At 43.2% G+C, this 23,996-nt stretch overlaps 1 protein-coding gene across 1 annotated transcript in view; it reads left to right on the top strand.

Annotated features, from left to right (window-relative positions):
- Itpr2 (inositol 1,4,5-trisphosphate receptor type 2) overlaps window positions 1-23,996 on the top strand; it is a 387,210-nt gene that overhangs the window by 32,400 nt on the left and 330,814 nt on the right. Inside the window, exons 3-8 of the mRNA XM_036181996.1 lie at window positions 13,908-14,023; window positions 15,373-15,459; window positions 17,919-18,077; window positions 22,776-22,874; window positions 23,179-23,262; window positions 23,469-23,615. Of these exons, the coding sequence (XP_036037889.1) occupies window positions 13,908-14,023; window positions 15,373-15,459; window positions 17,919-18,077; window positions 22,776-22,874; window positions 23,179-23,262; window positions 23,469-23,615 (692 nt within the window). The remainder of the gene's footprint in view (window positions 1-13,907; window positions 14,024-15,372; window positions 15,460-17,918; window positions 18,078-22,775; window positions 22,875-23,178; window positions 23,263-23,468; window positions 23,616-23,996) is intronic.

The following is a 23,996-nucleotide window of genomic DNA, read 5'->3' as shown; positions in this document are numbered from 1 at the left end:
GCCATGCTAAACTGCTCAGGTTGGCCTTGAATTCACTCTGTATTAAGGTTTTGAAACAAGGTCTCACTCTCTAGTCCAGTTTAGCCTTGGACTCTTGAAGATCCTGCCTCAGCTCCTGAGGTGCTGAATGACATTGCTCCTTGGCTCCCTGAGAACTTACACTTTCTACTAAATGAATATTGCATGGTGCTCAAAGGCAGAGTCCCTGGGAAAGGAACACACATAGAACAAACAACACCGGTAATTAAATAAAGCCCAGTGTGTTACGTATTCATGTGTGTTTACTGGTGCATATTCTCTGTGGGTAGTGAGTTTCACAGTGACAGTTTTAGATTCCTTCCTGTCTGCCTTCTGTTTGCATGTCACGTCTACATACCTCGTATTATGATTCTATGTAAAATCCAGGATCCACAAGTAAGGAAAACTCATATTTGCCTTTCTGAACTTGGCTGATTTTGTTTCATATGATACTTAAAGTAATTTGAGGCAGGCAAGATAGCTCAGTGGGTAAAAGCCCTTGCTGTTACGTCTGCTGACCTGAGTTCAAACCCTGGAATAGTGTAAAGGTGGAAGCGAGAACTGACTCCACAGAATTGTCCTCTGACCTCTGAATGTGCACCATGTTACTAGTGCCCTTGTACCAACAATGATTTTTTAACAATTTACTAATGAAACCCTCTAGAGCCAGTTTAAACTGTCAGTTCAACACACTAGAGTCACGTGGAAAGGAATCTCAATCCAGATCAGGTTGGCCTGCGGCATGTCTGCAGGACAACCCTGGTTGTTAATTGATGTAAGAGGACCCAGTGCATTGTGGGTGGCACTATTGCCTGCACAGGTGGTCCTGGGTTCTATAAGGAAGCCAGCTAAGCATATTCTTCATGGTTTCTGCTTCAAGGCCCTGCTTGAGTTCCTTTCCTGACATCTCAAGTGTAACCTGTGAGCTAACACAAACCCTTTCCCCCCTAAGCTGCTTTTGGTCATGGTGTTTGTCTTAGTCAGAGAAAGGAACCAAGAACACAGGTGTTCCAGGCTGTTCTCCCCCCAAATTAAAGCTAAACGGTGGCTCCAACTTCAATTTTATTTCATGCTGTGTTTAGGAAAATTTATCTCAGGAAGCTTAGCCAGATTTACCTGCTGTACCCAGGGAGTGTCTTATCAGCCAATCATCAAATACTTTGGAAAGCTACCCTGGACAGGGAAGTCTCTAGATCCTGTGAGGCATCAGGCAGCTGCCCCAGTGTTCCCAGCCTGCTTACCAGGCAACCATAAACAAAACAACCAGGAGAAAGCCTACGGCTTTCAAGCGTGGCTTCTATCTTAACAGCATTTATGAGAAGCCGCTGATCCATAGAGAGCAGGCACCCAAGGGCCAGGTACGAATATGGCCATTAAAATTTTTTTTTAAAATTAGACAGTAATTTATTTACTATTCACTCATCTCAAGTGTTTACTTCAGGAAGTGCTGGTGGATGCAGTGGAGCAGAGACCACCACAGCCACTCTCCAGCATGCAGAGTCCCGGGGTCCTTTGGGGTCCGTTCTTGTGCTCAGCTCCCTCCCACACACAAAACATCTGGCTGCATTCTACATCCTTAGCACACAAGGACAGAGTGGGTGAGGTGCTGGTCTGGGTCAGGACCTTAGCTCTATCACTTCCTCACTGTGGCAGTCCCTAATCTGTAAACAGGGCTTCCTGATCTGTAAAATGAGAGCAGCACCGATATCTGCTAAACAATTTCCATGGATTCAAGAATCTATGCAAAGCTTTTGACTGGGCTCGGCACCCAGCGTCTAGTAGCTGTAGAAGCTGCTGGGTGTGGGGGAGGGCCAGTCTCGCCCATTCCCTCTGTCTTCCGAAGCTGTCATTCATTCGTTTTAATTTCAGCTATTTTGCTGGGGTTTCAGTCACACGCCCTAATGACCAGGGGTATTGATATTGCAAAATTTCTTATTACATTTATCTACGTGTGTGTGTGTGTGTGTGTGTGTGTGTGTGTGTGTGTGTGTTTGTGTGTGTGGTGTGTATGTATTGAAAGGGTGTATATACACCACAGCATGTGTGTGAAGGTCAGAGTTGGTTCTCCCTTCTTTTGCCAAGTGGGCTCAGGGAGCTAACCCAGGTCATTAGACCTGGAGGCAAGTGCCTTTACCTGACAAGCCATCTGGCCATCCCTGAGCAGCAGCTGCTGCTGCTTCTTCTTCTTCTTCTTCTTCTTCTTCTTCTTCTTCTTTGATATTTGTTTTTATTATTTTTAATTATTTATAGGTGTGTGTGTGTGTGTGTGTGTGTGTGTGTGTGTGTGTATGTGTGTGTCTGCATGTGGGGATGTGCATGTGAGTGCAGGCACCATTGGAGGCCAGAGGCATTAGATGCCATGGAGCTGATGTTACCGATGGCTGTGAGCCACCTAATGTAGGTACTGGGGACTGAACTTGGGTCCTCTGGAAGAGCAGCAAATGCTTTTAATCACTGAACTATCTCTCTGTCTTTTCTGAATGTTTAAACATCTTTTAAACATGTTTAAGAATCTTTTAAAATGCTTCTTGGCTTTCCTTATTTTGTGTATGTGGTGCGAAGTCTCACAACATCCTGCTTTAGAAACCCCTGGACACAAACACAACTGTATTTGCTCATCTGCAAGGAAGTTGCACTAATAATAATAGGTATTGACATTGCCCGAACTGTGAGCATTTTAGCCTCTTCCCAACACATCCTCAGTGACAGAAAATGGAGAGGGTCCAGGGCTGGCACTTCTTGGTTCCAGACAAGTCAAAGCAAACTATGGTTCAGTGGACACAGTGGTGGCAGGAGAGTGGCCTGGACTCAAGCTGCTAGAGTGAACTCTGTCCTCTTCATGTCAACCCTCTGAAAACCAGGTTGAAGTATTTAGACGCTTCCTGATACAGGATCCTTTCTGCCCACTCCTTGTCTCAGCAGGAGAAATAAAGGTTTACCTGCTTGTGAGTGATTCAGTTTCTGCCCCTTTCCCAGTTGTTGGCAAGTTTCCCTTACACTGAACCAAGTTTTGCTTTGATCCTGGATCGATCAATATAGGGAAATAAATCCCTCCCTGCCTTGCTTTGGTAGCTGTCCACTTCTGTGAAATGTGTTTATGTACCTTTCCACTTTCTATCATGCACCATTTTCCAGTTTTTACTGAAGTTCTTCAGCTACCATGGCTCTTGTGCTTGTGCTCTGATGCCTGAGGTACAAGCTCCTTTGTTAGGAAGTCACTTAAAATGTGGCTCCTACAATGGTTCCCTTGCCCTTGTGTGAACTCCCATTCATTCATCAGCTAGCCCCAAATAATGGCCTCAGCTTATCAGCAACTACAGTACTGTGTCCGTGAATTAGTGGGGTGATCGTATACACATACTTCAAACTAAGTCTCTTGAGAAGGAACAGGAGCATGATTTACCATCAGGTGTGGGCAGCTGGAATATATCAATCATTTCTTAAGCTTCAGTCAGTGAGGTCTTGGATATACAGGGATGTATGATTACTATATCAGCTTTCTGTTGTTTTGACAAAACACCTCAGGCTGCAAACTTAGAAAGAAAAGGGGCCTATTTAGCTTCCACTGTCTGAGGTCTAAGGCATGGCACTAACATATGCTTGGTTGTGCTAAGGACTCCCTTTGCTACATTATGTCATGGTCATGAGAGAACAGAGTGAGACAGGAAGTGTAGGGGGGGGGGGAGATGCATCTCGTTCTTTTGTAACAAGCATCCCCAAGAACCGAACATGGTTCCACAAGAACTACCTTAATTTCCTTTTGAGGAAGCATTCCCAATTACCTAATTGCCTCCCACTAAACCTCACCCCTTGAAAGTCTCACCACCTGTGGGCCTGGCCAAGCTTCCCACAAGAGGACCCTAATTAATACTAAGACCCTAGGTAAGCCATGTTTAACCATGTATCCACCCTCTGTGATGTACTTGAGTGCTTGCGTTTTTTCTGACTGTGGTTTTTATGTTTGTGTAAAGTTTGACTGTGTTGGTGATATTACTTAAAAGTCTAGATTTTTGTGTATCAGAAAACTTGATAAGCAACTATTCTGCATATTCCTCTCTCATCATGGGTGGCCTAAAGGGGCCTCCCTGGGATCCTTAGTCCCAACCCTCTTCACCTCCTGGGTGTCAGCCTTCGGAGCTAAAACAAGAGCAGAGATTCTCAACTGGTTCCGCTGTTAGTCTCTAAAATGTCATGGAAGAGCAAGGACGGCTGTGTGATAATTGCACCTCAGGAAGCCATGGAATATTCCCTTTGCAAAAAGGTTCCATCTGTCTGACATTATAGGTGGTAGGGACTAAATGCAGGTTCCTATGCAGACATGCCGATGGATGAAGGTGATGGACACTGCTGTAAGAAAGGACGGAAGAATGAGGGGGAGGAGGAGACATTCTAAAGGTTTATTTGTTTTTGTCTTTATGCATATGAGTGTCTGCATGTATGTATGTGTACAGAGCCCACAGAAGTCAGAAGAGGGCATCAGGTCTTGTAGAACTGGAGTTACAGACAGTTGTGAGCTGTTATGTGAGTGCTGGGAACTGAACCTAGGTCCTCTGCAAGAGCAGCCATCACTCAACCACTGAGTCATCTCTCTGGTCCCACTGAACACTTTATTGCAAGTTTCAGAAGTAAATTAATTTTGTATTGTAACCCAGTCCACACATGTGTGTACATGTCACAGTGCATAAATGCATTTCTCAAACGAGTAAGTGCTGCCCCCTCCCCTTCCCCTAGCCTTTCTGCTCCTGGTCCACTCAGATGTTTTCTCTCCCATTCAAAGGGGCCAGTTAGGAGCAAACAGATTGCTTTCATAAGCGAACAGATTGCTCTCATACCTGGTTTACACAGCTTCTGATGTTGCTGTGAGGTGGTTTCCCATGGTCCTGGCCCATGTGCAGATGCTCCTGGACAGTTTTAATGAGTGGAAAGCTAAGACTCTGCGGTGGTGGCCATTGAGTGGGATTCTAGGATCATCTCATTCTTATGCCTGAGATTTTGCTCCCCAAGGGAGCCAGCATAGCACTCTGATTGGGGGAGGGGCTCCCAGAGGAGAAGAGCAGTGACTTGAGCTCTGGGGAGATGAATACTGCACAGCTCTACAGTCTCCCTGCCTCTGTCACATAACTATTACTTGGCACAAAATCTTCTGTGATGGGCTTTTTAAATTAAAGATTAGGATCAGAAGCTATTATATTACCATGCTAAGAATTTGCATGGGAGGGAGTCTGCCTCCATAATATTGATTTATGCATACCAGTTATTGAATTTTTCACCTAAAAACTATTCCTTCCTGGGCAGAGATCCGGGTCACACATTTCCCTTGGCCATACTGCTTATAGGTGCTTGGTTCTCTAGCGTGGTATTTGGGGTGGCGTCCTTGTAGGAGATTTCATCATCTCTAGTAATTAAAGCCAGGAAAAGTTACACCATCTTTTGTGTTTTAACTCTAGTCATGATACAAAGATCTAAATTTTAAAGTTTTAATAGGATTAAATACAATGATTCTCTATAAAATTATAAAAATGGCTTTGGAAAGAGGTGGCCGAGGGTTAAGCATAAAACTAGTTTTGAAACTTTAGGATTAATTACTAAAGTGTTCTGTTTTCTAGCTTTATAAAACTAGTGCTTCCTGGGGCTGGAGCTCACTAGTCAGGCATTTGCCTAGCATTTGCAAGGCCTGGGGTTCAATCTTCATACAGCCAGAAAGCAATAATAAGCCCTTTGAGGTAAACTAATATCCATGCATGTATACATACATACATACATACATATATACATACATACATATATACATATGTATACATCCCCTGATGTGTGTGGGTAGGTTGGTATCATAGAAGTAAATACTCTGATTTTTGCCAAAGAAGATACACATGCACACATAAATTTGTGTGAGTATCATGTATGGATGTATGTGTATGCATTCAATTTCCTTTCTTCTCATCTGGTGCCTGTATTTGTTTAATGGAATTTAGAGACTTGCATTTGGTTCTTGAAATCAATTCATCCATTACACATTTTTTTTTTTAATCATCAGTGTGAACATGACATATCTAGAGTGGGAAAACTAATTGAAAAAAATTATTCATTTTTTTTTTCTGATAGCAAGTGCTGCTTATCCACTGAAGTGGTCTATTGGGTGTTGGAATCCAAACCTTAACCAGAGTGTAAATTATCCATAATGTGTTTAGATTCTGTTTCTCTTCTGATCCAAATGAGGCTTTGTTTCTGAGTATTTACTCATTAACATTTGAACAGGAAATTAATCTCAAGAAGAATAAGATTTTGTAAAATTCTCATTGACGAGTTTGCACTTATTTTAGTACATACACATTAACAAAATTCCACTAAAAACATCATTCATCAGTTTCTTTGCATGTATCATAGCTATTGCACACATGTGTATGAATGTGAATATATCTAGTATTTGTCTGCAAGCTGTGTCACGTGGCTTCAGTAGGATGGGTGAGAAGGGAGCCATTCTTACTGTCTGGCCAGTAGTTTTCCACTGTTTGTACTTGCTGGTCACATTAAGACTTTGCTGCTAATTGAACAATCACATCTATTGTGGTCACAAGAGACCTGGATCTCGCTGTGATGATGAAGTTCATGTTGAAGGGCAGAACTCAGAAGGATTCTATTTGGGGACACCAGGTTTGTGGTGGGAGCCAGTTTCAACTGGTTCTGAATGACCTCAAGATGCACAGGTAGAATTAAGAACATTTAACATGAGACAATTTGATTCAACATGAAAAACCATGTGAGTAATTGCATTGACTCATACTTGCATATTAAATCGGGCTTGGAGGCTCCTGGTTCAAATTCCAGATCAACTTTAGCCATTCTATGGATCTAAGAACTGTTTTCATTTCTGCAACCCTGACTAACTCTTGAGAGTGAAGAGGAAACGGCTTTTGTGGCCAATACATAATACTCTTTACTGTTTACAGTGTTTGCTGATAGTCTACTGTATCAAGGGAACAAATGCAACAGGAATGTCTTTACTGTCAAGGTCAGTGCTATAGTTTGGGTCTTGACTGCCTCCAAGACCTGTATATAGAAGGCTCTGTCCCCAGTCTGTGGCTCTATTGTGAAGTTGGGAAGTCTCTATGCTGTGCCTAGAAGGAAGATAGGGACTTGGTCTACCATGGAAGGGCAGTTGTTGCTCTCCAATGCCTTCCTGCCCTTCTCTTTGCTTGCTTTCTACAAGGTTAAGTGGTTCCCTCCACTACACATTCCCACCATGATTTGCTGTGGCACCACAGATCCGAAGGCAGCAGGACTTGCACTTATCATTAACTTGATTATCTCAGGTATTCTGTCAAAGTAACGGAAAGGTGCCTAACACAAGCAGTCATTTCCCAGGGCACTCAAACGTCCTGTATGTGGTTGAACTTGTCCCTATGTGCAATATACTCTAATCTAGCGAGTCTTATCAGGAAGAACCTTGACAAATCAAGCTCTGAGTTTTTGCTCCTTTATCTCAGAGAACAGAAGGTTGGATTTTATCTGAGTCCGCTTTGAGGCTTTACACTTTAGTGTTGCACAGCCCTGAGCTATGAGGACTGCTCCTCTCCCTCCATGGTAACATAGCTGGCTCTCGGCTGGAGGAAGAAGAGTGCTGTTTTCTTGGGTGCTAGCCCCATAAGGGTTGTGATGGACTTTAGTGTTTCTTAATGCAGGCTGTCCTTTCGTCCTGGCCTTTGCAGCCTCTCTAGACAGGGCCAATGAAAAGGTTTGGTTTGATATTTCCATGCTTGAACATACTCTCTCTGATAACCTCTCAACATTGAGAGTTTGATGCAGACAGTGCATTTCAAATGAGTCTCTTAGACTGAGGTAAAAGCAGGGTTACAGCTCTGTTGCAGACCATTCCCACGACCAGGTCTGAGATGAGTTGCTGCTGTGGACTGGCCTCTTGCCTTCCTGTCTCCTTCCTGAGGAAATGCTCTAACTACTTCATTTGTCATGGGAAAGACCACTGCACTCTGCTGCATCTCCTTCTAAAAAGGAGGAGAACATTCCAGAACCTTGCCTTTCACACCTTCCTCCCCATACAGGAAGTGAAGTCTCTGGCAGCAACGTTCCCTAGTCAGCATGAGGTCATTCTACAAGGCAACACAGTAGAGCATTAGGTAGATGTCCGACTTGTTGAAAGACAGACTTGCTGATACTTTAATATGCTCTATTTCATTTAAGTCTTAAGACATCTTTAAGAAGGAGACTTGGGAAAGCATGTCTTTGCTTTACCCTTGGCAAGACACACTGAAATTTATACACTGGTCTTGACTAGAGTGCAGAAGGTGGTTTCTGGGGAACAGAACCAGCCTCAGGGGCAAATATTTTAGGGGTATAAAGCAAAACACTTCAAACTTGAGTAGGTGGCTACAGGAAGTAGAGGTGTTGGTTGGTTTCCTGCTGGATTTACAGGGCTTCAAGTGTGTGTGTGTGTGTGTGTGTGTGTGTGTGTGTGTGTGTGTGTGTGTGTAGGTGTGTGTAGGTGTGTGTGTGTGTGTGTGTGTGTGTGTGTGTGTGTGTGTGTGTGTGTGTTTCTGGGCTTTGGTGTCATCCAGTGGAGTTTCTGCTACACACCATTCAGAGGGATTTCAAAGGTCTTTCCTCCACATGTTTGAAATGAGGCTTACGCTAGTGCCTCTGGTAACTTCATTTCCTTCCAAAGCTCAACCTTAGTTCACAACCTTTCTAATGCTGTGACCCTTTAATATAGTTCCTTGTGTTGTGGTGACCCCAGTCATAAAATTATTTTCACTGCTACTTCATAGCTGTAATTTGCTACTGTCATGAACAGTGATATAACTGATATATAGGATAGCTGATATTTGACTCCCCAAAGAGTAGCAACCCACCAGTTGAGAACTGCTGTTTCAAGGCGATTAGAAAAGATGTTGAGCTGTGGTTCCTCTGACGTTGCCTGGTTAACCCATCCTGCCTTGCATGGTAACTGACATCCTAAGTTGCTATGTTCCTGCAGATTATTCTCCTGGGAGAAGGTTCAACTTGTAAAAGAACTAAACTCCAATCACTTCCTTTTATGTGTGCTTTTCATGATTATTCTATGATGCAAACTTGTCTTTTTTTAAACTTTAATGTGTTGAGCCTTGAAATGAGGAGGAGGAGGCTGTTGTCTAATTAAAAGGTGGCTCTGTGCTAATTTCTGAATGGAGAATCCCTTTTAAGCTGAGAGAATGAACAGCTTCAGGAATTTGGGGAGCTAATTTTAGGTGTTTTGTTTTGTTTTGTTTTTGTTGAGATTAAGGTCTCACACTGTAGCTTAGGCTAGCCCTAAACTCATAGCTGTTCTCTATGTCAGCCTCCTGGGTGTTTGGATTGTGGGTGTGTTACCCCAGCTTTCCGGAGAGCCACTTTTAACAGCAGGGTTGGACAGGTCTGGATAGGTCTGGGTGAGTCTGAACTAGCCAGATTCTGCAAACAGGAAGAAAGAAGGCAGCCTGTCTGAGGCGCCACACACACTGGTACTGTGACCGAACCTGCATGTTCAACTTACAAGGCAGCAGTGGCAAGTATTTTCTGTTTGGTGCTACTGTGTTCCAGAGACTTCAAGAATTTTTATACAGGTACACACTAGGTTGTCTTCTACCGAAAGGGTGGACATGTTGTTAATTGCACACTCTTAGGGTGTGTTCAGGTTGAACCTAAAATTGCTGCATTTTGCCACTTGCTGAGGGTTTAGTCACCTCTGCATCTTCATGGGGCTTTGACTGAGAGAAGAAGGCAACATTAATCATACTGCCTCACATTTATGACAGGCTTTAAAGTTCACAGAGAGATTTCCATCGATTATCTTTTTGTCCATCTCAGCACCCCTGTGAATTAGGTGTGGCAGGCATTACTAATGCTTTTGTTAGGCAGTAATTCATAATTGGACAAAACATCCCAAGGTTTAGTATATTTTTTAACACTCTTGCTCTAAAGGAGGCAGTGAGAGAAAAGACAGTCACACATAAGCTCCACTCCAATAACAACTTTTCCTCTGAAAGTATTTACCCTGTGTTATGTCAGTCCAAACTGTCTTGTAGTCCTAATTCTCATGCATATTTACTGACATAAAATGAGATGTCACTCTTGGGAGATTCCCAAGGAACAGTCTTCATGCACCTTCTCTAGAGCCCCCATGGGAAACTTCAAGTCCACAGTGAGCTTCCTGAGGGTGGGGTCTGAGTCATAACACCCAAGGCACAGGCAGGACTCCTGTTGGGGATTACAATAAGCAAGGTTGGATGTTTGGTGTTTCCTAACCCATTCAGCCACGTACTTGGGCCTCAATGCTGTCTGTAGAGACATTTTCCTAGCTCCCCAAAGATGCCATTTCAAAGAGTGGCATTGAGGTATTCTCAAAGTATTCTTAAACTTTTTTCTGTGTCAAAAGACCTGATGAACTATGATAGGAACCTGTGCCACAGTGAGGGGCCTGTTGCTTCTTCTTTTACAAGAATGAGTTGATGAGGATGGGTCATGGATCCCATCACAGGGCTCTGTTCTGCATGAACATCAACTTGTGTTTTTGCTGCACCAAGACAATGTAGTTTTGTTACTGGCCTCATATTTGTCAAAATAATCTACAGCATTAACTCACAGATGTTCTTTCATGGTTGTTTGTGAACAACCTCATTATTTATGCTTCGAAGACTTTGTATAACCCTCTTTGTAATTGCAAATATATAGGAAATAATTTCTGAGCCTTGTAGGATAGGCTGCCCAGGACAACATGTCTCCCCTGTAGCCTTTGGTCTTCACAAGCATGTGCCAGGTACTTCTGAGTCCCATTGCAGCTGTGATGGTCTTCAAGCTGGGTTAGCATTTTGAAGGTGTCTGTTTTCTGCCCCATATTCATTTTTGGGCTAGGTTGTATCTTAGTAGTAAAACTTAGTGGACCTATAGCTTAGTGTTTGCCCAGCATGTGCAAGTCCCTGAGTTTAATCCTCAGCACCGACAAACTAAATGAACAAACATTTATTCATATTAGTATTTTTAAAATTTATTTATTTAGGTTTGGTTTATGAGACAGGGTTTTAAAATTATTTTTATTTAGATGTATTTGTGTGTGTTTGTGTGTGTGTGTGTGTGTGTGTGTGTGTGTGTGTGCAATCACATGCACGTGTGCCAGTCCAGTGCCAGTGAAAGCCAGAAAAGGGTATCAGATCACTTGGAACTGGAGTTACAGGTGGCTGTGAGTTGTTCAATGTGAGTGCTTGGACCCAAACTCAGGTTCTCTAGAATGGCAGGAGGTCTTTTAACCACTGACCCATCTCTTCAGCTTCATGTCAGTATTTTTTGTTGCTGAAGTTTTCCTGTGTCCCACCTGGCCCATGGTCAGGACAAATCTCTCTCACCCGCCAGTCCTGCAGCCTCTTGGACCCAAGTAAACACACAGAGGCTTATATTAATTAAAACTGCTCGGCCATTAGCTCAGGCCTACCACTGACTAGCTCTTACATTTAAACTAACTCATAATTCTTATTTATGTTTAGCCATGTGGCTTGGTACCTTTTCTCAGTTCTGCCTTCACATCTTGCTTCCTCTGTGTCTGGCTGGCAACTGCTGCCCCACCCTTCCTCTTCCCAGAATTCTCCTAGTCTGGTCACCCTGCCTATACTTTCTGCCTGCCTCCTGGCCAACCAGTGTTTTATTAAACCAATTTGAGTGACAGATCTTTACAGTGTGCAAGAGTATTATACTACAGCAATTTTTAAAGTTAGAAATTATTAGTTAATTTTCTGTATATAAAATGGGGTAATTGATAGAATTTGTGGAGCAGGCAAGATGACTTCATGGGTAAAGGTCTCTCTGTGAAGCCTGATGACATGTGTTTGATTCCTGGAACTTATAAGGTAGAAGGAGAGAACCAACTTCCACAAGTTATTCTCTGGATTTCATAGTGTCCAAACAAACAAACAAAAATAGAATCTATGCATATAATTATAAGATCATTATGTCTCCTGTCTTATTTTTAATTTCTTAAAAATTTTAGTCAAACCCGTTGTCTTAGTCAGTGTTCTATTGCTGTGTAGAAATAAAAGAAAACTTTTAATTGGGGCTCTTTTATAGTTTCAGAGGTTTAGTTCATTGTCCTCATCGTGGGGAGCGCGGTGTCACACAGGCAGATATGGTAGCTGAGAGTTCTGCATCTGGACCCACAGGCGGCAAGCAGAGGGAGGGACACTGGGCCTGGCTTGAGCATTTGAAACCCCAAAGCCCCGCCTCCCCACATGCTTCCTCCAACAAGGCCACACTTCCTTATCCCCATCGAGTAGTACCACTTCCTGATGACCAAGTGTTCCAATCTATGAGCCTGTGGGGCCATTCCTGCTCAACCACCACAGACCATTAGAATGGGGAACGTGGCTGAACAGAAATTTGATTCTACTGAATTTTGTTCTTTGATACACACTTGAAAAGTGAGACTGACTCTAAATAGTAACATATTTATTTTAAAAATTAACTTTTTTAAAGGATTTTTTTTTTGTTTTAGTTAGTTTATTTATTTACTTTTTTTTTTTTTTTTTTTTTGAAACAGTCTTACTACATGGCTGGGGCTGTCCTGGAACTCACAGAGATCCGCCTGCCTGTGTCTCCCAAGTGCTGGGATTGAAGGCATGTGCCATCACTGCCTGCCAGAATTTTTTTTTATCTTATATGAACGTTTGGCCTTTATGTATGTGTGTGCCTGAAAAAGTCAGAAGAGGGTGTTGGATCCCCAGAATTTAAGTTATAGTTGGTCATGACCCATTTCTTGCATTAAATATACTGAACATGAGTAAGTAATCACAATAAAAGGGCAGATTAAAGAATCTTTTTTGTTTGTTTTGTTTTGAGGCAGAGTAGCCCAGTCTGGCCTTGAGTTCACCGTCTAACTGCTTTGACCTCCTACATGTTGGGAATGCAGGTGTGGGTGACCACACCCAGCTTCACTCTGTCCACTTTCTAAGATCAAATACCTCCTGACAACTAGGAACTAACTCACCAAGACAAGTGTGGTTGTACCAGGCTTTCTTTTGTGCCAACAACCAGCTCCCGAGTCATGACACGGAGACTTATTCTTAGTGATGAGTGCTCGGCCTTGCATTAGATCTTATCATCTATGTTTTGCCTGTGGCTTTTGACCTTTCTTTCCCTTGGTGTACCTTACCTCCACTGCTTCTCGAGTCTTGCTGGCCCCAGGTGTGTCCCTCTCTTTCTTGTTCTCTCTTTCTTCTTTTCTCTTTCGGTCTTCTTGAGCCTAGATTTCTCCTCCTGTTTTTCTCTCTGCCCACCAGCCCCTCCTCTCCTGCTTTTGCCTAGCTATTGGCTGTTCAGCTCTTTATTAGACCAGTCAGGTGCCTTAGGCAGGCAAGGTGAAACAGCAACACATCTTTACATAATTAAACACACACAGTGTAAACAAATGTAACACACCATCTTTACATAGTTAAATATTCTACAACACATGGTGGTTTGTGTCTGCTGTCCTACTACTGTCAAGGTAAGACAGGAGGGTCAGGAAATCAAGGCCATCCTTGTCTACCTAGTAAGATGGAGGTCAGCCTGGGCTATCTGAGACCCTGTCTCAAAAATCCAAACATCAACTAAAATAAGAATTACCTTATATCACCACTGTATTGGCTTCCTCATGAATTACACAACCAGAATGTTTCCTAAAACCCTGATGAAGAAGAATCTATTTTGATGAAATCTAAGTAGATATTTGAAAAGGATGTTACAGAGTGAATTAAGACTTGTTCAGGGGATGACTGTGACATGACCTTTGAATGACCTCCCAGATGCTAAGAAATACCAATATCCCAAATGAGGCTTACAAAGGGTGTCCAGAAAGTGCCCGAAGCCTTAGTTACATGGCTTTGTTTGTTTCTCAGACTGCCTTTTCAAGGTGTGTCCTATGAATCGATACTCTGCCCAGAAGCAATATTGGAAAGCCAAGCAGGCGAAGCAAGGAAACCACACGGAGGCTGCCCTGTTGAAGAAGCTCCAGGTAAGCGGCTGCTATCTTGTTCTGATGCTGGCCTGAGAGCAATAATAACAAGCAGGCGCTTGGTGCCTGGCTCGCTGATTTCACCAGTGTGTAGAGATTTCAGATAGAGCCTTGATGCAGAAGTAAGTTGTTTTTAGTTGTAGGGCATACCTACTTATTTCCTGGCATGTAGGCAACACATCCCCCACTGCCATTTTTTAAGGTGTACAGGACTAATTCTAAGCTGCTCACCAAACTGAAAAGGAATTAAAAGCCACAATCTAATTGTATTTTACTCCATATGATACTTACTTTTTTTTCCTAACAGACTATGGAGAAAATAAATTTCTTGTTTGACAGCGTGGATTTGATAGTACTGAGTTTTGTATCATTTAAATTCTAGGTACTCTCAGAGTTGGAAGCTATATTTTGAGATTTATTAATTTACCTGCTTTTCTGACTCTTTCACATCATGTAGTAGAAAAGTTCCTAATTCTACAGAGCTTTCCACTTAACTGAAATTTGCAGAAAATGGCCCAGGATAGGTTTGGCTGTATTCAGCATAGATTGCAAAGTTGCCACACTTGGGGTGGGGTGGGGAGATCTGGGAGCCTAGTGTAAATGTGTAAATGTGCCCTCAATAATAGAAAACTTCCTTTCTGGGCATTAAATCCATCCATTGCTCCATTTATACAACATTCTTTAAGGAACAAAATTTTAGAAATATAAAACAGACCTGAGGTTAGTAGAGGTTATGAACAGGCATTGGTGGGGTATGCAGGAGGAGATGGATGCTGTAATATAAGGAGAATATGACCAGTCCCAGGAGGGATGCTCTCTTTATCCTAAGTGTGGTAATAGATATACAAATCTACATACATAAATGATAATGTATATGACAAAAAACATACACAAAAGTATGAATGAAACCAAGCACATGTGATTATATTATCCCAATTTTATTAAGAATTCTTAAATTTGACAATAAATGAAAAGACAGCCTACTGAAACTGGACAAAGCGCTCCCAGAGACTTGTGTCCAAAGATCTAATACAGCCAACAGAACATGGGGTAACTAGAGAATAACAATCGAGTCCACAGTGGAAGCTGGGCATGGTGACGAACTCCTGTAATTAAATTAAATTAATTACAGCACCTGGGAGGCAGAGGCAGGTGGGTCTCTGAGCCCAAGTCCTGCTTAGTCTACAGAGTGCGTTTCAGGACAACATGGAGAAACCCTGTGTCAACCCCCACCCCTTCCTGGTCCCCAGATAACACAGCCAGTCTGATTTGTTCTTGTTACTAAGAACCCTTGTAAGTCACCTCTCCTCTCTCTGCTCCACGCCGAACGCTCGGTTGCCCTCTTGCAGCACGCTGCTGAGCTGGAACAAAAACAGAATGAATCAGAGAACAGGAAACTTTTGGGAGAAATCGTGAAATACAGCAATGTTATACAAGTAAGTCTCCATTTCGCCGTCCAAGAGGGAAATATTTTACGGGTGGCCTGTCAAATCACCCCCATGCCAAGTTGCATGAAACACTTGTGGTGCCATGTTTGTTCTCTGGTGGGGATGATAATTAGTATGAAGCATTCAGTGAACATCCATCATACCATGTATGTATTGAATATGTCGTGTGCCAGGCCTGATGGTGACGGCCTGCAAGCCCCGACATAGGCCATCCATGTGGGCACACAGAAACCTGATCTCTAGGCAGGAGCCTAAGTTACCACAGACAAAACTGTGCAAGAGAGTGTGTGAGGCCCAGAAGACACAGTTCTTTAGATGGAAGGGCTGATGCTCAGTGTTGGAGACGTCTGTTTTACCCGGGTGGAGGGAAAGTTTTCAGAGTGTACATTTAACGGCTGTCTTCCTGTGGCTTCCAGTCTCCATTGTCAGTGTGCAAATGCTGGTTTATCTCAGCTGCATTCCTTCCCCATGCTTCATTCAGATCTTTTAGGCTTTTTATTTTGGTTCGTTTGCTAGTAAGTGCCCCACCTTGTTCCGAAAAGAATGTGAGACCTTTTCCAAGAAATACAGCACTCTGGGAGATAAAGCCCCGGCTGCTGAAGGAGGCAACTGGGTCTAAGGAAAAATAATAGGTGGTTGGACGAGATGAAGTCAAGGGTGAGCTTGTTTAGAAAGCTTGGTAAACTCCAGTCCACAGCATTGCTGCTGCTGACCCCAGCCCAGGGCATTGCTGCTGCTGACCCCAGCCCAGGGCATTGCTGCTGCTGACCCCAGCCCAGGGCATTGCTGCTGCTGATCCCAGCCCAGGGCATTGCTGCCACTACTTGGCCACAGGAGGGATCTTGTTGCAGTCCTGGTAGTGGAGGTCTATAGCATAGCACTCATCTGGAGGCTAGAAGCACAGATATTCCCAGAAGGGAGGCCAGGAAAGTGTTTCTCTTGCATGTTCATAAAGAGGACACTGTTCAAAATGGTAAACAGTGGCCCGCACAGGTTCCTTACAGTAATCACCACAATGAGGCACTTTATAAGGTGGCTTTAAAGAATAATGTCTCCTGATCTTTTGTCATGGACCAATGGCAGTGTGCCAAAGGGCAGGGCAAAGCTGTTACCCACAGGACAGGAGAATGTGTGACCTCATCTAGTGATGGAGGGAGTGACTTTAGGCATGGTGGGACTGCATGCCCCTAAGTAGTCTTCCAGAGAGTGTCTCTGCATTGAGTTTTGGTGACTCATTTAAGGTCCTTGTCAAGTACTTTAAGTACAAATGCTTGTTTTAGTTAGGGCTGCACTTTGTACTTTGACACAGACCATGGAGTTGCGTACTCAGGCTTGAGGGTGTATGTATGTGCGTGTGGGTATGTGCTCGTGCATGCATGTGTGTATGCATGTGTATGCAGGTGCATGAGTGTCTGTGTGTGGAAGCCTGGAGTCAACCTCATCTCAGGTGTTGTTCTTAGGAGCTGCCCCATGTTGTTTTTGGAGACTAGGTCTCTCACAGGCCTGGACTTGTGGATTCAGCTAGGGTGGCTGCCAGGGAACCCAGGGATGTGCCTCCCCACTGCTAGGATTACAAGTGTGTGCCTCTTCACCCTGCTTTCTATTTTGACTTCTCCACTTGGGGGATTTAACTCAGGCCCTCATGCTTATAAGGCAGGCAGCACTTGCTTACTTGAGCTATCTCCAGACCCATGGGTTCCCATGCTTTTAGCAGTACAATAACCAGGTGGGACCTGGAGTAGTGCAAAAGGATGATTCTTCTTTTAATTAAAAGCTTGCCATTTTACTTTGGAATAACTTCTGCCTCATCTTATGGGTACTAAAATGTCTATTCTCTTTTGAATGATTTTGAAAATAGCTGGGAAGTTCATTTTGTATTTGTAGTTCTACCCATTAAGGTTATGTTTTGGGAAGACATCCCCGGCATCTGTAGAGATGGGAGAGGCAAGGGCTGGTCCTCCTGTATGCAACTCAGAAGTGGGGTGGGGGTCAGCATCCTTGCTGACTCTGAAGCTACAGAGGGAGTTAGTGCTGTCTATGGGTAGAGGTGCTTAGGGTGTGGAGTTGGTGTATACCTTCCCTCAGGCTTTAGTTTTCTTTAGCAGATTCTGTTTGTGTGGCTTTATGAGTATTGGAAGTGGGTGAGATTTGGGGGACCCACTAGGTCCTTTTTGGAAAGCCTAGTTTTAGTCTGTTATTTCTCAGTGGATGAAGGTAAGTCTTTAGTGTGCCCTGGTGTATCTAACTCATGTAGTCACCATCACCCTTGAAGCAGAACTTGGGGTGGAAGTAAGGAGGAGACAAGCAGCTTGGAGAGTTGGTGGTGGCTGAGCCTTGAAAGAATTCCCATGTTTAGTTTCTGTCACGTATTGTGGTATGCAGATTTGTGAATATAACTACCTGAGGAGACCATGGATACAGGCTCTAACACACGTCTTCCCTTGCAGCTGTTGCATATAAAAAGCAACAAGTATCTGACTGTCAACAAGAGGTTACCCGCTTTACTGGAGAAGAATGCTATGCGTGTGTCACTGGATGCTGCAGGGAATGAAGGGTCCTGGTTCTACATTCATCCCTTCTGGAAGCTGAGAAGCGAGGGTGATAATGTAAGTACGGACATGTGAAATCAAGAGGGAGCATGTAACGTTCTTAGAGAACTCAGAAAATACAGAGAAGGGAAATACAGTCTTCAGTCAGCTAATTCTAAACTATTTAAGTTAGCATATGAAATAATGGGTTGCATTATGGCAATTTAACACATATGTGTCATTGTACTTTCTAACACATTTGGTGTTAGCATTTTTTAAAAACTAGGTTAAATGCATTTGTTTACAATATACACCATGCTCAGAAATCACAGGACAGAGTTCAGCTCAAGTTGGAGTCATCTCCAGCCAGAATGTGTGAAGCGTTTTCAGAGAGGCAGGTTACTTTCCAGCTTAGTCAGGATTGAGTTTGCTTGCAAGGAAGAGGGCCACCATGGCACCTAGCCTTTTGAATGAACAGGGAACGGTGAGAGTCGTGACAATGTTCCAGTCAGTATCTTCACAGCCAGCTTTTTTTAGAGTGTTGCCACACTGTGCAGTGTTTAAGGGGCTGTGACAGTTCCTCCTTGTCACGACTATAAAGTGGGTTGTGCAATGGCCTTGTTGCTATCATTGTCTAGAGCAGTGGTTTTCAACCTTCCTAATGCTGAGACTTTTTTTGTTGTTGTTGTTTTTGTTTTTTGAGACAGGGTGTTTCTCTGTGTAGCTTTGGAGCCTGTCCTGGACTAGCTCTGTAGACCAGGCTGGCCTTGAACTCACAGAGATCCACCTGCCTCTGCCTCCTGAGTGCTGGGATTAAAGGTGTGCACCACCACCTGGCCTACCGAGACTCTTTAATACAGTTCCTCATGTTGTGGTGACCCCAACCCCATAAGATTAATTTTGTTGCTGCTTTATAACTATAATTTTGCTACTGTTATGAATCATAGTGTAGACATTTGTGTTTTTTGATGGGATGGTCTTAGGTGACCCCTGTGAAAGGGTCATCAAGCCCCAAAGGGATTGTAACCCACAGGTTGAGAACCATTGGTTTAGATCTTTTCTGGTATTTTGTAGAAGAGGAAAAAAAAAAGTGAGATAACTCCCTAGGAACCATTGCTTCATCTTATCTATTCACTGAGATGGCATCTCACCATATTCTTGCCTGCCTTGGTGCTTGTTACACAATGTAGGCTGACCTCCAATTTGTATAGGTCCTCCCGCCTCAGTACCAGCCTACTGACTGCTGGGATAATAGGTGTGCATCACCACATCTGGCTAACAATTTGGTATTTTTGTGGTAGTCCTGAGCACTTAGAAGATGCTCAGTGAAGGCAGGTTTATAAGTAGAATTCCTTACAAATGCCAGGTGATATGTACTTGCCATGTGAAAAAGTTAATGTGAATTCTGACTGAAGTGAAAATGTAATTCTCCTGTCAGAGTTTTTACAATCAATACTTTGGTTACATCTTTCATGTGTCGGGAGGTATTTCTTATGTTAGAAATGTCTTTTTTATAGAGCATCTCTTTTTTTCCAGTGAATTTTAAAGTACAAATTCAATTCCACAGGACATGAGCGCCATGATTTTATTGGGTTAATAAATTTTCTGGTGATGTCTTCCTTAGGTAAGGCTTGCAATGCATGGCATGCAGGGATGTTTATTGGATTCCTTGAAAAACCAGTGCCGCACCCCACCCCCCCATTTACTTTTGATATTAAGTGATGTGTGCTGTGAGCATGGGGCATCTTTATTCTGAATGTGTAGTTAATTACAATCAACTCTCGATTATTCAAGGGCTAAAATGCAGTTTATGAACTTCACACTTCCCTTGTAATGCTGTCCCCAACCCCCAGCTCCTCTTTAGGGGGCAATGAAAACTAGACATCAAATCAAACAAATCCTAACTAGGCTCTAACTATGAAAGAATACATTGAATGAAGACAGGCTTCTGGCTGCTGTGGATTTCATGATCACTCTGCTTATTCCCCTTTCTCTTCCTCTTGCTGCTTGCAAGCTGCTTGATAGTATCAGGAGAGAGTTGAATGTAACCAACTACTTTAGACAATTAGTTTCAGTAGAAAATTGGAACAAAACAAAGCCTTTCACTCAAACCCCTGTCTTGTGGCTGTCCACGACGTGTTGAGTTGTTCTTATCTGGATGTACTCCACAAAGCCCTGCTGCAACAGCCTTCCACCTACAGGCTGACACCGTCACTGTGTTCGTTCACCGCTGTGTAGCTTTGTGTGTGAGGAAGGTTTCCAAGGAAGGCTGGCATGTCCCACAGCCTTGTGTCAGCCGCACACGGACTTGTATGCAACTTCATTTTCTTGGCTAGGAATAGGCAGCGTTTTGAAACGTCAAACTACTGTAGTTTGTTGAAGGCAGTTGCAAGGTTTCTTTGAGTGGTTTAATCGTGACTGAGAGTTTGCATAAGTATATTAAATGAAGAGGAAATTGCAATGTTCAGAGGAATTTTAAAATTGGAGTTTGCTATTTAGCCATGAGTGAAGTAGTGACTTAGGTTGTGTATATTCAACAAGAAGTCCTTCAAGCTCAAGTGGAGAATGATACAGATGGCAGCCGGAGTACAAGCTGCTCCTCACACTAAGTACATGAAGGTGCGCTAGGTAGGAATGCATGGTTTGGGAGACGGCTTCACAGCTCCCTGCACTCTTAGCCATTCAGAAAGTCCTGGGCTGCTGCTAAGTTACTAGAAAAGTCGCTGAGGACACCCATGAGCAGAAACGTCAATATTTCATTTCCACTTGTCCTCTGTAGTTTGAGTATATTCTTTCATTTTCAGTCTTGACCCAAGAAGACAGGATCCTTTACACTGTAAGTGGATTTAGAAGTAGGAGGAGGTGGGATTCTTTTTTAAGTCAGTGGAAAATTCTGCTTACTGAGGGGCTCTATTGAGCAAGCAGATTTTGTGATTTTATAAAATGACAAGCCTGCCATTTCTAGCAGAGGTGGAGCTGGAGCATTGGTACTCTGAGTTTCACTGGGAAGTCCATTTTACTGTCCCAGGTAGCCCTTCAAAGAAGGGACAGCCAGCTGTAGATGGCATTCTCATCAGTGAAATCCCAGCTTGAGTATGGCATGGCCACTATAGACCCAACAGAAGTGCTTTGGGACTTTCAATTTATTTCCTAAAGTATGTACTACTAGAGTGGTGAGGGAGTTGATTGTAAGATGTAGAATAAAAGGGCCTCACCCTCTGGTTGTACATCAAATAGACAGTTTCCTAGTGTCTGGCTGTGTCAGCAGTTCAGGCCTGAAGCCTCACTCTTCTGAGAATAGTTCCAACATATCTACTAATGGGAATTTCCTGAGATTATGAACTATTTCTTACATACATCTGCCTTTTCCTAGCTCCACCTAAATGTTATCTAAAAAAGATTTACTTACCTTTATTTTCTGTTTATGAGTGTTTGCTGGCATTCATGGGGAAGGTTGGGTGAGGTCTAGAGACCCGTCCTGCAAACAGCAGACGCTCATCCCACAAACGCAAGGGGCACCCTTCCTGTGTTCAGTTCTTGAGATACAGTTTGTGGCCACACAGCTCCTCAACATTATCCACTTAGGGTCATGTGACACAGGAAATATGAGCATGTGTTTTGATTAAGGAACATAGAGATTGTTCTGAGTCCCAATTGTTTTCTCGTTTTCATATCAAACTGATCTTTAATTGTTCTAATATGTAATTGGTGTGAAACACACAAAGGGAAGGTTTTTAATTTTGCTTCAGAATGGGAAAGCCCCACAGATGGGAATGTAGATGCCATATAACCATCTTCTAAAGAAATTAAGGGGCTGGAGAGATGGCTCAGTGGATAAGAGCACTGGCTGCTCTTCCAGAGGTTCTGAGATCAACTACCAGAAACTACGTGGTGGCTCACAACCATCTATAGTGAGGTCTGATGCCTTCTTCTGGCATAAAGGCATACATACAGATAGAGTACCCATATATGTATATAAAATAAATAAATCTTAAAAAGAAAACAAACAAAAGAGAACTGGAATAGTATAAGTCTCTCCAGTTACTAAAATCACACTGTTAGTACCATGAAGAAAAGGTAATTTTAATTCCCTCAAATCAAATTAGATGTAAAGATATTTACAAGTAAATTAGACATTGCCACTATCACACAGATGAATATAAACACAGACTTAATTTTTTTATTACTTTCCCTTGGAACCTTGATAATTCTTATTTTTAAAAGAAATGTGGGCTCCTACAGTTCTGGTTTTGGATATTTCAAGTAAGAGGGAACCAGATGCTCCAGGCCAGACAAAGCATAGATTTTTACAAGGTCATACCCTGCCTTGTATTGCCTGTATCCAGATGTCAGATGCCTTATAATTCTGAGATTTGGGATGAATGGTGAACCAGACTTGCCATTCAGTGGGAAGGCAGCACGGAGGGAGGGATGTGTTCTCTGCTGCCCTGATAAGTCTCTGACACTTGAGGAGAGGAGAGTCCTGGTGGCTGCCTTCACTGTTTCTGCTGCAAGGTCTTTTGGGAAGAAAATAGCCTTTGAGGAGCTTCAGCTGACATGGAGACTAGTGCAGAAAGGGTCTGAACTGTCTTTATGAGTAGGGTTTGGCAGGCACCAGAGGATCTGATTGCATGGTCATGTATTTGAACAACATGCTTCTCAGGAGTTACAAGTTACAGTGTGTAGAATGACAGGTCCAGGAGGCAGGTTGCTGGTGAGGTCTGCTGGGTGGGTTTCCAGCCTCATAGAGCATCAGGGTGTGTTTCTGATCCCTAGATCGTCGTAGGAGATAAAGTTGTTCTGATGCCTGTAAATGCTGGGCAGCCCCTGCACGCCAGCAATGTGGAACTCCTGGACAACCCAGGCTGCAAAGAGGTGAGTCCAGGCAAGAAAGGAGGGGCTGTTGGTTTTCTCTAGAGGGAGGGAGGGAAGGAGGAAAAGAGAAAGAGGGAGAGAGGGAGAGAAGGAGGGAGGCCATGCCTCTTGATTGTCTCAACACCATCCTTGAGCATCTGTAGGAACTAGCTGTTTTTGAATGGTCCTTTGAAGATGTTTTTATTGAGGCACACAGTTCATTGTTCATAGTGGTCTTTTTTCTCCTTCTCCTGTGTGAAATGGTAATTTGGGTACAGGACATAGAATCTACGGTCATGTCTTTTAACGTTTGTTCCATGAACAGGTGAATGCTGTTAATTGTAACACGAGCTGGAAAATCACTTTATTCATGAAATTCAGTTCCTATCGGGAGGATGTATTGAAAGGGGTGAGTAAGCTCTTCACACAAACCTCCATTCTCACATGTTCCACTGAGTACCAGCCCCCAAGAATCGGAAATGTGCCATAGTCACCTAAGGAAAGTCACTGGCCCTAAAGCCCAGAGTGCCCAGACCAGAAAGGAATTGCCAGGTCTCCTATTTGCTGGTCCTTGTGGCTGTTGGAAGGCCAGCCTTTCTTCACCTGTCTCTCCAGGGTGATGTTGTGAGACTGTTTCATGCCGAACAAGAGAAGTTTCTTACTTGTGATGACTATGAGAAAAAGCAGCACATTTTCCTTCGAACGACCTTGCGTCAATCAGCAACCTCAGCTACTAGTTCTAAGGCACTCTGGGAAATAGAGGTATGTGCTTTTATGGGGGGACTTTACTAATGTTTAGGTAAAAAGATAAAGATATTCTAGGCTGTTGGCTTTGCTTTATGTGCAACATTGGTGGCATATTCATAACATGGAATGATTTTTGTGAATTAACACTTATTTCTTTGTGGCTATGACCAATTTGAAAGGAATATGTCCCAATGGAACCCATTACAAAGCAGAACAAATAGATCAAGGGGTTGGAAAGAGAAAAAAGTCCACTAGGAATTTGTCAGTGCTGATCAGACTGGAAGCTGTGTGCCTCTGTGGCACTGCCTGAGCCGTGACTGGTGGAGGAGGACACAACTTACAGCCACAGAGAATAGTGCATATTTTTTCTTTGAATGCCATCGAAATGGAGATGCT

Source organism: Onychomys torridus, chromosome 3 (genome assembly GCF_903995425.1).
Source record: "Onychomys torridus chromosome 3, mOncTor1.1, whole genome shotgun sequence".
Taxonomy (NCBI): Eukaryota; Metazoa; Chordata; class Mammalia; order Rodentia; family Cricetidae; genus Onychomys; species Onychomys torridus.
Note: the sequence above shows the minus strand (reverse complement) of the source record. Positions and strands in the feature narration are given on the sequence as shown.